Below are 16,595 nucleotides of genomic sequence, written 5' to 3'. Positions count from 1 at the left end.
ACACGGAAACACGTGTCACTACAAGAGTGGTATGGGCGAAATCAAAATAAGCCATCTTTACTTCTGGAAAAAATCGGGGTGGGGCTGCAGACTACAGGATGAATCCGTGCGCAGCTGGGGCAGTGTGTTAGGATGTGAACTGCGCAATACAATAGGACATCGATTTAACATCTCATCCTCAGGGTCACACAGTGAGTCAGTGGCAGGGTGGGATTTGAAGCGATGACCTTCAGATTACAAGCACTGGAGTTTAATACTGGATTACAATACCGTATGTGGTTAATAGATATATAATAATAAATACTGATGATAATAATAATACTTTAATAGAAAAGGGGATACGGTATTGTATCATAAAATCCACGACTGTTACCAACAGAAGCTCGTTAACGCCACGAAAAAAACAAAAACATGTATTGCATTATTTTGCAGTAATTATTGTGTTATTTTAAATAAATAGTTTTGTTAATTCACAACACTCAGGCCAATATTCCCATCTCTGCATTGTGCTTTAACATGGGTTGTATGGTTCTATTTAATGATAAACTAGTACAAAGTATTTATTGTATAGGAAAGACATTCCATCTCTTTATGACGCTAATGAGCTTCTGTAGTTATCCGCTTATTTCCGGTGTCATGTTTTTTTAGGTACAAATATTATACTATATATATATATATATATATATATATATATATATACACACACACACACACACACACACACACACACACACACACACACATATATATATATATATATATATATATATATATATATATATGGTAAAATATATATAGGGTTCATGGCGTCGCTGGCGAGGGGTGCAAGGAGATGGGTATAACTGCAGGCTCGGAGACCTTGCTCGTGGTGGCCTGTGGGAGGTGGGTATAACTGCAGGCGACCTTGCTCGTGGTAGCCTGTAGTGGCTTAGGTGTGGTGGCCTATGCGCGCATGGGGTTGCGCCTCTCAATAGACATTTGAGACGGGAATAAAATCAACACCAGCACGCGATGTTATTCAGACCAACTGGAGAAGAGAAGGGTGATGAATGCGGTAAATTTAAATTCATCCCATGTTTCGAATAATGCACATTATTAATTGAGAAAATAGATGTGAATGACCTTAAAGGCCTAATTTGAGAAACGTTTAATGTAAGGACAAACAATTGTGTATAAATCATATTTTTATTCATGCACAACCAAAAATATAATTTAGTAATAAAAAATGAATGTAAATGTGTCCATTTCCTTTTTTTTTTTTTTATTTCTGAGCTTCTTTAATGACTAGATGTAGAAAATATAGAGGTGCCGTCTACTCCACTGGGATTAGAGAAAAGACACGTAGCAAGGTAGTATTGGCGGAAGGTCAATCAAAATACAAATTTGCAAATCACAGTTGACAGATTGTCTATTGAGGCGGGACGCAGAGCGGGTGCTCTATCAATAGGGTAGTGTTAAGGTCATGTGATTGCTCTGCTGGGAGATGTGATACTAAAGGCGTAATTTCATGAAACTGAACAGAACTAGGCAATCTGATATGGTGAAACCGTTTCACCTTCCTGCCGTGGAACGGTGTTCTGCTTGTTCGGTTGCATCACTTATATTTTTCTTTTGGATTGAGACATATTTAATACAAAAAAAAAATAGATTAACATAATTTAGATGTTTTATTTAACATCATGTAATCAAATAAACTACAGAATGATATGGCAAAAGTCTACTGGAAGCCTGTGACCTCAGTGTTTTATTAAATAATAATCAAAGTGTGAACAAAACAAAACACTCACAAAATAAAGGGCGCTTTGGCCAAATGAATGAACAAATAATAAACAAAACCGCAGTGAACGAAACAAACAAGTATCGTGCTGGGTTGTAGCCAGCACATATAGCAATTTTTTTTAGTTTAGTTTTAAATCTCTTTGCACAGACTTACGTCTCTCCTCACTCTTACACTCCACTTCGAGCGCAGACAGCTGCCGGCTTTAATATTCTGGCCGAGGGTTAACTTGCTATTAATTAAATTACCTTATTACCCCTCGGCCATAGTCTGCATGAGATTAAATAAGCATGCATGACTGTCAGCTAGTTAAATAATCAGTAGCTGATCAGTCACGCATCCTCACAAGGTTTTTAAAAATAAAAACAATAACCTGGCAGACGGTGTCTCGCTCGTCCGGCCAAACAATACATAATAATAATAACAAATAATAATAATATTGGACGGCTTTCCCTGTCGCATTAATACATAAATCAAAACAATAATAAACAAAGGGGCGGGACGCTCCGCCACACATACCCCCCCCATGTGCTGCGGGGGGAGGTGGTCTCCTGACCAATCAGCAGCAGCGGACCCTCGGGAGGCGACGGCAGCAACAGCAGCAGCAGAACCTCGCGAGACGAACTCGGGAGGGGATCCCCTGGCCATAGAGGTGGCAGCGGGAGCTCCACTTCTCCCTCATACCCTGTAACCGGTAGCTCCCTAGGCGATGCGGAGCAGCAGGCAACCCCAGGCGATGCGGAACAGCAAGCATCCTTGGGCGGAGCGAGGAAGGCATCCTTGGGCGGTAGAGACAGAACCAGCAGGTACTCACCCTCTGCTGGTGGAGGTGGGAGCTGCAAGCAGTCCTCCCATGGACTCCAATTCACCATCCGGACCGACCATGCTGTCCTACATTGGCTGCTGTCCTTCAGATAACCAGAGGAGCAGGTGGCCTGCTGGATCCAGCCATACAAGATCCATCACAGCCACCGAATGCCTTACAAATGCAGAAGAGTACTGTAGCCACTGCCACAGATGGGAGGTCCGAGAGCAGGAGTTGACAGCCATGTAGCAGCGTGATCAAGAGTAGTCCCAGCTGGCGGCTGCAGCCGACAGTATGCCTACTATGGTCACTGCGGCAGAGTGGAGACGGCAGCAGGAGCAAGACCCGGACTTGCAGCCGGTACTGCGCTGGATGGAGGACCACCAGCATCCACCATGGGATGAGGTCACGCTGAAGTCATTTTTCCTGCGACCAGCTCCAGGATGCAGGCATCCGCCAAAAACAGAAATATAACGTTCAGGTAAGCACTTTTGTGTAGGGGAGCTGGTCTAGGTCTACAGCTCTCGAAAGCAGGGCAGCTGCCCAAAACTGGATAGCACCTGGATAGGGCCCTGCCAGGTCCTGGAGAGTGTCGGGGGAAGTGGTGTACTTGGGTCCATTTGCTATCCAGGGGTTGGAGGGTCTTACTCCACCAGGACCGACTGTCCAGTCCCCAACCGGGACAGGAAACCCAGACCCACCATCACCCAGAACACCAGTACCATCGCCCAGGACACCAGCACTATTGGTCGGGGGTAGCCCTAATGGACGGTGTGCCTCTCCCCTGCAGTAGCCCGCAGACGGGGGTAACGTGGCAGTCATCAGACACCATCGGCCACAGTGGCAGCAGTGCCCCCCTGCTTATTTGCGGGACTTTGTACATTTCTTCAAGGATGAAGAGAGCTAAGGGGGGGCCTCATTTGAATAAATGTATCCAATTGTTTCTTATTTTTATGGTGGCTTGTTCCCAACCGCTAGGACTGTATTTAGGTAGCGCGGTGAACCTGGTTGTGTTGTTGTCTGTCGCTGGTTCCAGAAAGGTAAAATAAAGAGCTTTGTGTGTTGAATTACATTACTATACAATTTATGAGAAAAAAATATTTTGCTAATGTAGTACAGACATAAATCACATCATTTTATATGTGACTAATCATACATTTATTGTGTGATTTTTTTTTGTGCAGTTATATTTATGTTAAAATGTGTAATCATTTAAAAAAAAAAAAATATATAGGAATTTGTATGACCCCCTTGCCAATACAGTTGAGTGGAAATTATCTTATTTTTTGTAATATAGTTGTAATATAGTCTATAGATCAATACTGAAACCATATTAATTATTTTTGTTGATACAGTATATCTATTTCATGTATTCCATGACACTCAAATTAGCTTATTGTTATCATGGATTTAAAACAAACATGCATGCGTATTGAAACAGTGAGGTATGGTACAGCATGGTACAGAACATGGTAAATGCACGGGATTGCGATTGAAGAACTGCAAAAATTAACTGCACTTTTCCTGTAGAACTTTTAGTTTAAGGGATCTGTGACAGGGCGAGAAGCCGTGTGCATTTGGTTGTTTATTTTGAGAACGGGCTCTCCCCCTCCGCCCCTGTGTTATTTTGTATTTGTTTAAAGTGATTTATTTATTGTATTTATGATGCCATAATAAGTTGCTCTCTCATGCTCCCTTTTTTTGGCACCCCACTGGATTTGTAAGGTCCAGGGGCCCGTCCATATATATATATATATATATATATATATATATATTCTGTGGGCGGGTAGGTGCACACGAAGAAAACAGACAGTAGTTTCCAAAACAAAGCAAGTCTTTATTCCAGTATTCTATGCAGCTGGCTCTTATATTGCAATGTCCAAAAGAAAATAAACAGTTCAAACAAGGTTTCAAACAAAAACCAAACCACCAAAGCGAAATTGCTGATGTAAACCAACCGGACCAATAACCCCATCCAGTTGGTGAATATGGTACATCCACCTGGGTTTTGGGTTTCTTCTTTAGGAACCCTTCTCCTACCCTTATTCCGCAGTCCAGTCCCTTTGCGAATCTCAGCAGCAGACAGGCCGTTCCTCATAGCCCCTGCAGAGAACAGGGAATTGCAGATGCAAAGGACCACCACATTATCCTGTTCCGATCTTATTGTAGATAATCCTCAGAAGCTCTCAGGCAGGCAAACAAAACAAACAACCCAACAGACTAGCGGCACATGCTCCCTTTTACCAGCCAGGCATTTGACCGTTACAGGCTACAGGTGTGGGCCAATTAAGGCCAATGATAGTCTAACAATAGTCAAACCCTAATAAACCCTAACACGTCCATCTGATCATTCCTGGCAACCTCTGTGGGCTCATACCAAGCCTGCCATGAATGACTCCTGGTGGTAAACTTGTGAGCTGGCTCACAATATATATATATATATATATATATATATATATATATATATATATATATATATATATATATATATATATATACACACACAGTGCCTTGCAAAAGTATTCAGACCCCTGACCAATTCTCTGATATTACTGAATTACAAATGGTACATTGAAATTTCATTCTGTTCGATTTTTTTTTTTTAAAACACTTAAACTCAAAATCAGTTATTGTAAGGTGACATTGGTTTTATGTTGGGAAAATTTTTTAAGAAAAATAAAAAATGCTTGCATAAGTATTCAACCCCCACACATTAATATCTGGTAGAGCAACCTTTCGCTGCAATAACAGCTTTAAGTCTTTTGGGGTAAGTATGTACCAGCTTTGCACACAGTGTCAGAATGATTTTGGCCCATTCTTCTTGGTAGGTTTGCTCCAGGTTGTTCAGGTTGGTTGGACGACGCTTGTGGACCACAATTTTCAAATAGTGCCACAGATTCTCAATGGGATTGAGATCAGGACTTTGACTGGGCCACTGTAGGACATTCACCTTTTTGTTCTTGAGCCACTCCAGTGTTGCTTTGGCCTTGTGCTTGGGATCATTGTCCTGCTGAAAGGTGAATTTCCTCCCACGCTTCAGTTTTTTAGCGGACTGAAGCAGATTCTCTTGCAGTATTTTCCTGTATTTTGCTCTAACCATTCTTCCTTCAGTTGTAACAAGATGACCAGTCCCTGCTGATGAGAAGCATCCCCACAGCATGATGCTGCCACCACCGTACTTCACTGTAGGGATGGTGTGTCTTGAGGCATGGGCAGTGTTAGGTTTGCGCCACACATAGCGCTTTGAGTTTTGGCCAAAAAGCTCTATCTTGGTCATATCTGACCACAAAACCTTTTCCCACATCGCAGCTGGGTCACTCTTTCTGGCAAACTCCAGATGCTCTTTCAGATGGTACTTTTTGAGTAACGGTTACTTTCTTGCCACCCTCCCATACAGGCCAGTGTTATGCAGAGCTCTTGATATGGTTACTCCACTCCTAGCCACTGAACTCTGTAGCTCCTTCAAAGTGTTTGTTGGTCTCTCTGTGACTTCTCTCACAAGTCAATGGTAAGGCAATTGTGTCCTCGTTAGGGCAATTTCTTTCATCGGTGCAAACTGGGAGGTTCCATAGCACAGGGGTTGAATACTTATGCAAGCAAGATATTTCAATTTTTTATTTTTCTTAAAAATATTTCCCAACATAAAACCAATGTCACCTTACAGTAATTGATTCCGAGTTTCAGAGTTTAAAAATAAAATATCAAACAGAACGAAATTTCAATATACCATTTGTAATTCGGTAATATGAGAGAATTGGTCAGGGGTTTGAATACTTTTGCAAGGCACTGTATATACACACATTGGCTCTCAAAAGTATTCACCCCCCCTTGGACTTTTCCACATTTTATTGTGTTACAACATGGAATCAAAATGGATTTAATTAGTTTTTGCCACTGATCAACACAAAAATGTCCTTAATGTCAAAGTGAAAAATAAAATCTACGAATTGTTCTAAATTAATTACAAATTAAGAACACCTTCCTAATATTGAGTTGCACCCCCTTTTGCCCTCAGAACAGCCTCAATTCGTCAGGGCATGGACTCTACAAGGTGTCGAAAGCGTTCCACAAGGATGCTGGCCCATGTTGACTCCAATGCTTCCCACAGTTGTGTCAAGTTGGCTGGTAGTGGATCTCTACTCCGAATAGCTCGTTCCATCTCATCCCACATATGCTCAATTGGATTGAGATCTGGTGATTGGGCAGGCCACTGCAGTAAGCTGAATTTACTGTCATGTTCGTGGAACCATTCCTGGACAATCCTAGCCTTGTGGCATGGGGCATTATCCTGCTGAAAAAATCCATTAGCAGATGGATACACTGCTGCCATGAAGGGATGCACCTGATTGGCAATGATGTTCAGATATCCTGTGGCATTCAAACGTTGCTCCACTTTTATCAAGGGGCCCAATATGTGCCATGAAAACACACCCCACACCATCACACCACCACCAACAGCCTGCAATGTTGACACGCGGCATGATGGGTGCATGTACTCATGTGGTTTTCTCCATACCCTAGTCCTCCCATCAGAGTGAAATAGCAGGAACCGGGATTCATCAGACCAGGCAATGTTTTTCCAATCCTCCAGTGTTTTCGTTCCTTAGCCCACTGCAACCGCGGTTGTTTGTGTTTTGCTGAAAGAAGTTGAACTCTGTTAGGTCGTCGGCTGCCATACCCCATTCGTGTCAAGGTACGATGAGTTGTGCATTCTATTATAGGTCTTTTGGCACCTATGTTGTACTGGACTGTCAGTTGACTAACTGTAGCCCGTCTGTTGCTCTGCACAATTCATTTCAGCCTCCTTTGGCCTCTTTCATCAATGAGACATTTTTGACCACTGGCCTGCCATTGGCTGGATGTCCTTTGGGTGGTGGACCATCATTGACACACACGGGAAACTGCTGAGCATGAAAAACCCAGCAGCGTTGCAGTTCTTGACACACTCACACCGGCGTGCCTGACACCTACTACCATACCCCGTTCAAAGGCACTTAAATCTTTTGTCTTGCCCATTTACCCTCTGAATGGCATACATACACAATCCATGTTTCAATTGTGTCAAGGCTTAAAAATCCTTTTTTAACCTGTCTCCCCTTCATCTACACTGATTGAAGTGGATTTAACAGGTTACATCAATAAGGGATCATAGCTTTCACTTGGATTCACCTCGTCAGTCTATTTCATGGAAAGAGCAGGTGTTCCTAATGTTTTATACACTCAGTGTATATGAAAACACAATGTCTAAGTTTGACCTTAATAGCTCATTGGGCACATACATAATGTTATTTGCATTACATTATTACATTTAAATAGTGAGCAGATAGGTTTGTTGACTGTTTGAGTAGTATTTTTCCTTGGGAAAACAAAATACTGAGCTCTTTATGATACTCTTTAAAATACTGAGATTTTTATGAAAATGCCGGTTGCTCAGAGTATGGTTTTTGAGTTGAGTTAAAAAAAATTAAAATTCAAGAGAGAATGAAAGAGAAATGAAAATAAAAACAGGAACAGTGAAGCCAATCTGCCCAGCCTGACCTGTGTTTTCGTGTTTGTGATTTATTTTGTTTAATTATTTATTTTGCTCTGGAAGTAATATTTTTGCAAAACCTTTGAATTTATTTTTGTTTGAATAAACAGCACACAGCGCGTCTTTTTCCTGCAGTACTGGTGTCAGTATTTTTGTTCCTGCTTCTGGCCTGTCACAATAGCCATTCGAAGACATGATTTTAATTAACACAAGAACAGATAAGATATGACCATCCCCCGCTTGAGTAATTAAGATTGCCTGGCTGCTAGTGGCATGATTGAAGTGGGTCTGTCTATGGTGGAGTGTTTTATTCACCGATGAATGACGTTTTGTCCTCGACAGACCTGACGAAAGACAACGTGTGTGGAGACGTCATGGTGAGCGTTATGCTGACTGTTGCTTTGTTCACGCCAATTGGGGGGGCGGTGGAAGTGTGATGATGTAGGGAGAATTCTCCTTTAACACAAGAACGCCTTTGGTGCAGTGTGACAGAGTGGTAAGTGAATACAGGTGAGTGCAGTGCAGAGCGGACACAAAACAGACAGACAACGATTTCCAGGTGCAAGGGTGTTTATTGATTTTAATTAGCAATGTCCAGAGCCTTATGGCGAACACCTGTAAATAATAACACTATGTAACACAATTTTTGTTCCTGGGTAGTAAGTGTTATTTCCTAATTGCTTATGCCTAAAAAGTATAGAACATGGCTATTATTCCCCACAAACTTTGCTTTTGTGACCAGGACAGTGATATTTCAAAATATCACTATTTCCAATGGGAAATGGGAATGGGAAAATGTGTGTCTTTTCGTTCACATAAAGTCAGAAAAAAACAACATATGAATCCAAATTAACATGTATTTATACTAAAGTAATACAAAGATGACTACAAAAGATTTAGAAGTGAGTAGTTTTTCGAGATTTACAATTATACTGTAAATACAGTATAATTGTAAATCTCAAAAAACTACTCACTTCTAAATCTTTTGCATATGCTTGCAACACTGAGTAGCAAAATGGAAAATGACATAAAACATTGAAGGGGACACTACTAGGATAAAGCTACTCATTTAGATGGACTATCATATATTTTTGGTTTCCCTGGGGTGGTACCGATCAAGGCACCGAGCTCATGGACAAAATATGCAAAAATGCAAGTGTGATATTCAGGCAGACACCTCTGTATATCCCCAGAATCTAATTCTCTCAATACCTTATACCAAATAATATCAAGTTTAATGACAACTAGATAGATGCAAAAATATGTGACATACAGATGTACGGACTGGCAGACTCACTACTTTATATCCCCAGCTTCACACAGTATATAAACAATAACGTAAGCTAAATAATGTTAATATAAAGTTTTATGACAATTGCATAAGCAGTTGTCAGTTATCAGTGGTTCCTTGTTCAAGATACATCTTCCCACAGAGAAGTAGTGAGCAAGCACTGCTGCTCACAGAATGAGTATATCAGTGGCTATTAAACACAAAATGCTCCTATACATGATCTGGACTTGCTACATAGTCAGTGACATCTGTAACATACAATTTATTGTAAAGTTTGTAATATATTTTGATCTTTTAATTTATCAGTGGTCCAAAGATTCTGCATTTAATTTTTTTTCTCATAATCCATGACCAGAATAAGACACCAAAAACTCCCTTAAACTCACATACGTTGTTGGGAGTAAATTAATTGATTACTGTTATCTCCTGTTATTTGTGCTTATTTTATCCAAAGGACATGGGCAAGTAATAGGCTTAATAGACATATTATTTTAGTATTTATTAAAAATCTATCTTGGTTGAATATTTGACATCTTGTAAGTCTTCAGAATGTTAGAACCAGAGAGTTTTTTATCATAAAATGTTACTTGTTCAAATCACATCAATTTTCATAAATTAGAAACATACCAAAAATAATCTAATGACATGGAATACATTTATTTTATTTCTTTGTAATGTTTTATAACTTGGATTAGATATTTTTTCACCCTCTACCAGATTGTTAGAAAGCACTTTTTAATAAATGCCAGATTTTCCATGTATCATTGCTGAAAGTAACCACGTTACAATCAGAAAAACTTGTGAATGGTTGCTTCCGGGGTTTCCATCAAAATGATCTAAAGTGCTCTCAACAGGCAGAGTGTGTATGATGTAATCACAATCTGAGGCTACCTTCCTTCAATTCCAAAATACAGCTGAAAAACATCTCCACAGCCCTTTTCATTCAGAAAATGATAGAGTTGTCCTAGGTCCATATGGTTTCCTCTGTTTCCACGAATGTCAAAAATGGTTTCTTCAAACCCAGTAAATCTCCTTTGTTTTTCTAGCTCTGCATCAATATTTGCACAGCTATTATCCAAAGGAATGTCTTCTCTATGGCGAATTAAGATTCTCTGCCAAGTTAGCCGTCGGAGCCTGTAAAGAGAAACATAGTTTTTTTTTTTTTTTTCTGCAACAAATCTTTTTTTTTTGTATTTGTTCAATATTATTAGCTGCATTCTGTATATGTAAAAGCTGAAGTACCCAACAACAAACTAAGTTGTGTCTGTTTTACTACAGGTTTTTGAATTCCAGGTTTAGCTTTTGTCCCTTGTAACAAACTTGCTACTGTATTTTGGCATAACCCTATTAATATAGCAGTAGGAAGCTAAAGCCTCTTTTCTATGTGATGTTATCCTCATTAACATCTGTTTCTGGAAACAGTGCTTATGAAGTTTACACAAATATGTTTCATTTTACAATGTTTCAAGCTTTTCTTTTAAATTGCATTGTTAAATTGTTTTGGAATAAACTTCCTTGTCTGAAGCAAGACAATATGGGTAGGATAACAAATACAACTTGTTATAAAAAACACAACATAAAATTATTCATATGATTTTTAACAGATCAAAATGGAACAAAAGCAAAGGACACTTAAAAAAGTAAAATAAGTAGAGCAGCTGCTGAACATTAGGTGGCCGAGATTTGTGCTTATCGGGTTCTGTGAAACCAGCTGTGTGCTTTTAAAACTTTATTGAGCTAAATGTTGTATTTCTTTTCTTTTTAGAAATGATCTACACTGTTGTCTTACCTGTTAATGGCTAAGAATATAGCAGGTTAATTTTACTTAAAGACAAACATGAAAAAAACATTGTTAACTAACTAACAAGGTAAAGCTTTGTCACTATGGCTCTGCACTTGAAAACAGCATACTGTACCTTGCCCAGAACTCCTCACAGATTATTTGAGACCCTTCCACACACACAATGCCCGGTTTCCCAGGCATGCTAAATCCGGTTAGCTTAAGTTCCTTGGACCAATCCAGTATATTTTTCCTTTTCTGCTTGTTATAAATGTGGTGGCTGTAGATCCACAGCCTTGTAAAAATACTACTTTTCAATGGAGTGCCAGCTTGTTTTTTTACAGTTGGAGAAGGGTCCTTATTAAAGAAAACAGATGCATGTTCTTTGAGCCACTCTATAGCAGTCAGAACACACACATCTCCACAACAGTTCTCATTCAAGTAAGCATTTAAATCTGTGTGTAGCTGTGCTTGAGTTGATCTGCTTAATTCTGAAGACCTAGAAAACAAAAATATATTTTAAAAATACTAAAATGTGTTATTATTGCAAAAGCTATTATAGAAAAAACAAACTACTAGGAAGTCTTCCTTAACAGCAGCAGATCAGTTTTTAAACTCGTACTGTAAGCCTATTTCTGTTGTTCTTTATTGCATTTAGTGATGTTAATTAGGGGGTGATGTACACGTACACCCATGGCGGAAGACACAAGCAGAATTTATGTACGTTCGAAGTGTGAGGCTGTGTCATTAAAATATAACCAATAGTGTAGACTGGATAAAGGTATTTATTAAACAACACTTCCATTTGCTTTGCAGGTATCTATTAGCATTTAATTTATAACCAAAAAAGCTGTTACAGAAGGCTCTCTGTTTGTATGTCTTACGTTTATTAGGTCATTTAACATGGTGAAGTTTGTTGAAATACAATGTACAGTAAAAACAAAATGTGTTTATGTTCTTTCCATGGTGTAACTTACCTTACAACAATTTCTGGTAAAACAGCTGGGTATTTCAAAGGATAGGTGCAGGACAGTGAAAACATCACCTGGAACAAGACAAAAAACAGGGTCGTATGAAATCCTGTTTTCTTTTCTTTCACCTTCTGACTTTTTTTTACTGTTTACCATTTTTCAGTTTAAAAAAATCTTATTATATAAAGGCAAACAATATGTGAATTCAAAATTTTATTTTGACAAATGGAAACAGTATTGAGAAGGAAACAAAGTAATATGGTAACTATATGAATACGATTACTTTAAAAATGAACTTTTTTTTTGTACTGAACTTAATCTTAGCTTTACTTTGCGTGTAAACACACCCTGGTTGTATCAGTGACTAGGCAAGCTATACATTATTTCTACCATAGCCCACAGTGGCCAGCCATAGTGTACAGTATAGGCAGACTTTTCACTGTTAAAAGGACACAGGTTGATAAGATGGGATTTGCCTATAAGTGATGTCCAAAAATGAAATATTGCAGACATGAACTTGTCTGTTCGTACAATTTCCAAATGTGCCGTATTCACAGAATGATTTTTTTATTAATAAAATAAATGATGAAACCACTAAATGTATATTACGCTCAATAAAGGTTACTAGTACTTACCATGTTATCATTAGCAGATTCTAACCTTTGCTGTATTGTAAATTGTGCCCTGGAAGAAGGAGGGTCAGTTGCCCTTCCTTCAACGTAGTCTCGAAGTTCTGCAAATGCCAGCTGGTCATTTATGATGAGCTCTTCCTTACCGGGAAACATGCTTAGCAAGAGCTCAATTTCTGACAGCTGTATTCTGGCCTCTTCAATCCCATCCATTTCAAATTAGTCTGTTAGAAGAATTACATGTGTTATTAGAAGGAGGCATACTTTCAGATAACACCCAGCATTCAAAACTGGCAGTGACTTGTACCATCCATGTTTTAAGTAAGGACTATCGGCTATAGTTGTACCAGTTATATTGTCACGTGTAAATTACTTGACCATTGGATACACCAGATTTACTAATACCAGCTGATTTGAGCATATGGTCCATTCTAAACAATGCACACAAATGTAGTTCAAGTAACATAATTCACGCCTCTGTATTGCTTCTCAATAACATTGTTATTGTTTACTGTTGTTCGCCGTCAGGCATTTGGATTGTATAATTAACTCATCATTGCACCTGGATATTGTCTGTCTGATTATGGATCATGTGCACCTGCACACTGCTAACCACTTTGCCACATGGACAAATGACTTATTCTTTATTTTTAACGAGAAATCTGAAATGACACTTTGCTTGATGTGCCAGAAAACTGTCTCTGTATTAAAAACCAGCAATATGGAGCGACATTATTTGACTGTGCATGGGGAACTTAATGAAAAATACCCACCTGGTAGTTCGATTCGGAAAAGCAAAATCAACCAGCTTGTCGGCTCATTGAAAAAACAACAGAAAGTGCTAAAAACTGCTAGCTCGGTTGCAGGATGTCTGAAAGAGGCATCCGTTGAAATTGCGTGGGTATTAGACGCCACAGAAAGGCTTTTACAGATGCAGAAATTGTTAAAGAACGTTTCGTGGCTTATGCGGAAATTTTAAATTCAGATTTCTCCAACAAAAATGAAATACTAAAACAAATTAGGAGGCTACATTTATCTGATACTACAGTGATGAGGAGGATTGAAGCAATCGGTCAAGACATCCGACAAGTCATTTCAGACGTTTCGACAGCTCCTTGTTATAGTCTTGCTCTTGATGAGAACACTGACATATGCGATGTACCACAATTATGTTTCGTTTCCCCAAAGACAAATGGGTTTGATTCCACTGAAAACGCAAACAAGGGGTGAAGATATTATAAATGCACGTCAATGTTTTTTTGATCAGACTGGCATCTCTTAGAAGAAACTCGTATCTGTGTGTACTGAAGGTGCCCCAAGTATGAGAGGCAAAGAAAAACGATTGCTGGGTCTAATGAAAAAGAAAGAAGTTTCACTGCATGATTTCACCAAGATGCTCGTGAGTAAGGTGTAAAATGGTGAAATGCAAGATATTATGCAGGTTGTCACCAAGATTGTGAATTTCATTGCTTCCAAAGCCCTGAACGACTGGCAGTTCAAAGAATTAATTGAGGAGTATGAAATCTGGTTATGCATAGTGAAGTCAGCTTGCTTGATGATTTCTTTTTAAAAGTGTCCTCCCATTAAAACGTGCCCCCACAGGTCGGGAGGGAGATTGTTGACTAGGATTCATTCACTCTCTGTCACAGCCCTTCAAAGATGGGGCCATTTTCAATACCTTCACCCTGAAGCCTTTTTGTGGAGTCATTAAATCAGAAAATAAAGTAGGTAGACAGTAGCAGGGCTGCAAACATTACGTCAGTTAAATTATGAGCACACCTAAGCAATCTGAAAGTGATACCTGTTCTACTTTAGAAGGAGCATAGTCTTAAAAATCATCCATTCAGGAATTTGACAACTGGACAATTTTTCAATTTTAAGGGCCCCAGCAACACAGAAATACTAAAGCGGTGGCACTTATTTGCATGAATTCTACAGAAGACACTGATAATGATAATGTGATTATAGAGAAGCATAAATCTGGGGAAGGGTACAAAACCATTTCAAAGGCACTGAACATCCCTAGGAGATCAGTGCAGTCCATCATCAGAAGTGGGAAAAATACAAAACTACCACCACACTGCTTAGATCAGGCCGCCCCTCTAAACTTAGTTGCCGGAAAAGAAGGGCACTTCTTAGGGAAGCTACTGTGAGGTCAACTGTGACTCTGAATAAGTTAGAAGTCAGTGGCTGCGATGGACGATGATGTTCATGTATCAACAATCTCCAAATCATTCCACAAAAAGGGCCTTTATGGGAGAGTGGCAAGGAAGAAGCCCTGGCTGAAAAAAACCCATATCCTTGCCCGCAAAGAGTTCGCAAAATGTCACCTAGAAGATACTGCAGTTATGTGGCAGAATGTCTTGCGGTCTGATGAGACTAAAGTGGAACTTTTTGGCCTGAACACTAAGCGGTATGTGTGGCGCAAATCAAACACTGCACACCAGCCAGGTAACACCATCCCCACCGTAAAGTATGGCGGTGGTAGCATCATGTTATGGGGGATTCTTTTTAACAGCAGGGACTGACAATATTGTCAGGATTGATGGGAGGATTAATGGCGCACAATACAGAGAAATCCTGGATAAAAACCTGCGCCCCTCTGCCAAAAAACTCAAACTGCAGAAGAAGTTTGTCTTTCAACAGGACAATGATCCAAAGCACACTGCCACAGCAACACTGGCGTGGCTTAAAATGAAGAAAATAGATGTCCTCGAGTGGCCCAGTCAGAGTCCTGACCTTAATCCCATCGAACATCTGTGGCAAGACCTCAAAATTGCTGTCCATCACCGTTCCCCAACTAACTTGACACAGCTTGAGCAATTTTGCAAGGAATAATGGGCAAATACTGCTTCATCACAGTCTGCAAAGTTAATAGAGACTTATCCGAAAAGACTACTGGATGTAATTGCTGTCAGAGGTGGTTCAACCAAGTATTGACTTAGGGGGATGAATACTTCAAAAATGATGACATTTCAGTTTTTTAATTTTTATTATTTTACTGTTTACTAGTTTCTTTTTTTTTTTTTGGGGGGGGGGGGGGGGGGGGGGGGGCTCTGTGAGGAAGAATGCATCAAAATCCCATGCTGTGAGACTCTTAAATGTGAACAAAAGGGATGGGGGCCAAATGCTTTTTCAAGGCACTGTATAAGCAAAATCAAAATCTTGAGGTGGTGATTTTCCTGATTTGACACGGAATTACCCTTAAAAGTTTGGGGCAATGGGACTTGCATACTTTAATAAAGTATTGAAATGACGTCACCCACAGCTACAGTGATTCATTGCATAATTTCATATTTTTCTAATAGTGACAACTAACATATATTATAAATAACAGTCAAATATTTAGGGCCATGTTATTTACATTAGTTTTTTTAAAAACGTCACCCGGTGTACATTGTGGTTTATTTGGGCTGTCATTTCCATATTAACGCTTTGGCCCAGTATAACATACCAATGGTATCGCAGTATGGACTTTACTACTAACGACAATGTACATCTCTGTAGATTTACGTCAAGTTAGTTTATAAATCAAAATGCCAAACTTACCGCGTATCCGTGTAATTACTTTCCATTACTTTGAGTTATGCGCATGAGTCAGTGTTTCGTTGAATTTTGTCCGTGTAATTCCTTATGCATCGCTCTGATTTTACTGTGAACTCTCGGTATACAAATTAAATGTTATAGAGCTAGACAGCTAATATATATATATATATATATATATATATATATATATATATATATATATATATATATATATATATATATATATATATATATATATATAATGTGTTCATATGGCTGTTCGCAGT

The 16,595-nt window shown here is 39.2% G+C and overlaps 1 protein-coding gene across 1 annotated transcript; it reads right to left on the bottom strand.

Annotated features, from left to right (window-relative positions):
* Nucleotides 1-9,078: 9,078 nt before the first annotated feature.
* On the bottom strand, nt 9,079-16,477 carry rwdd2b (RWD domain containing 2B). Its single transcript, XM_041272354.1, has 5 exons — nt 16,333-16,477; nt 12,790-13,007; nt 12,161-12,228; nt 11,320-11,682; nt 9,079-10,537 (listed from the first exon to the last, which is right to left on the bottom strand). Exons 2-5 carry the CDS (start codon nt 12,994-12,996, stop codon nt 10,291-10,293), a joined length of 885 nt encoding a protein of 294 aa, XP_041128288.1. The 5' UTR covers nt 12,997-13,007; nt 16,333-16,477; the 3' UTR covers nt 9,079-10,290.
* Between the last annotated feature and the right edge of the window lie 118 nt (nt 16,478-16,595).

The sequence above is a fragment of the Polyodon spathula genome, chromosome 15 (genome assembly GCF_017654505.1).
Source record: "Polyodon spathula isolate WHYD16114869_AA chromosome 15, ASM1765450v1, whole genome shotgun sequence".
Classification (NCBI taxonomy): Eukaryota; Metazoa; Chordata; class Actinopteri; order Acipenseriformes; family Polyodontidae; genus Polyodon; species Polyodon spathula.
This window is presented reverse-complemented; position numbering and strand designations above follow the sequence as displayed.

Excerpts from the sequence above, each read along its gene's own strand:
- rwdd2b (XM_041272354.1), bottom strand. The coding sequence starts at position 12,996 with ATGGATGGGATTGAAGAGGCCAGAATACAGCTGTCAGAAATTGAGCTC. Across the intron at positions 11,683-12,160 it reads TTACCAGAAATTGTTGTAAG|GTCTTCAGAATTAAGCAGAT; the intron begins GTAAGTTACACC and ends TTTGTTTTCTAG. Across the intron at positions 10,538-11,319 it reads TGTGAGGAGTTCTGGGCAAG|GCTCCGACGGCTAACTTGGC; the intron begins GTACAGTATGCT and ends TTCTCTTTACAG.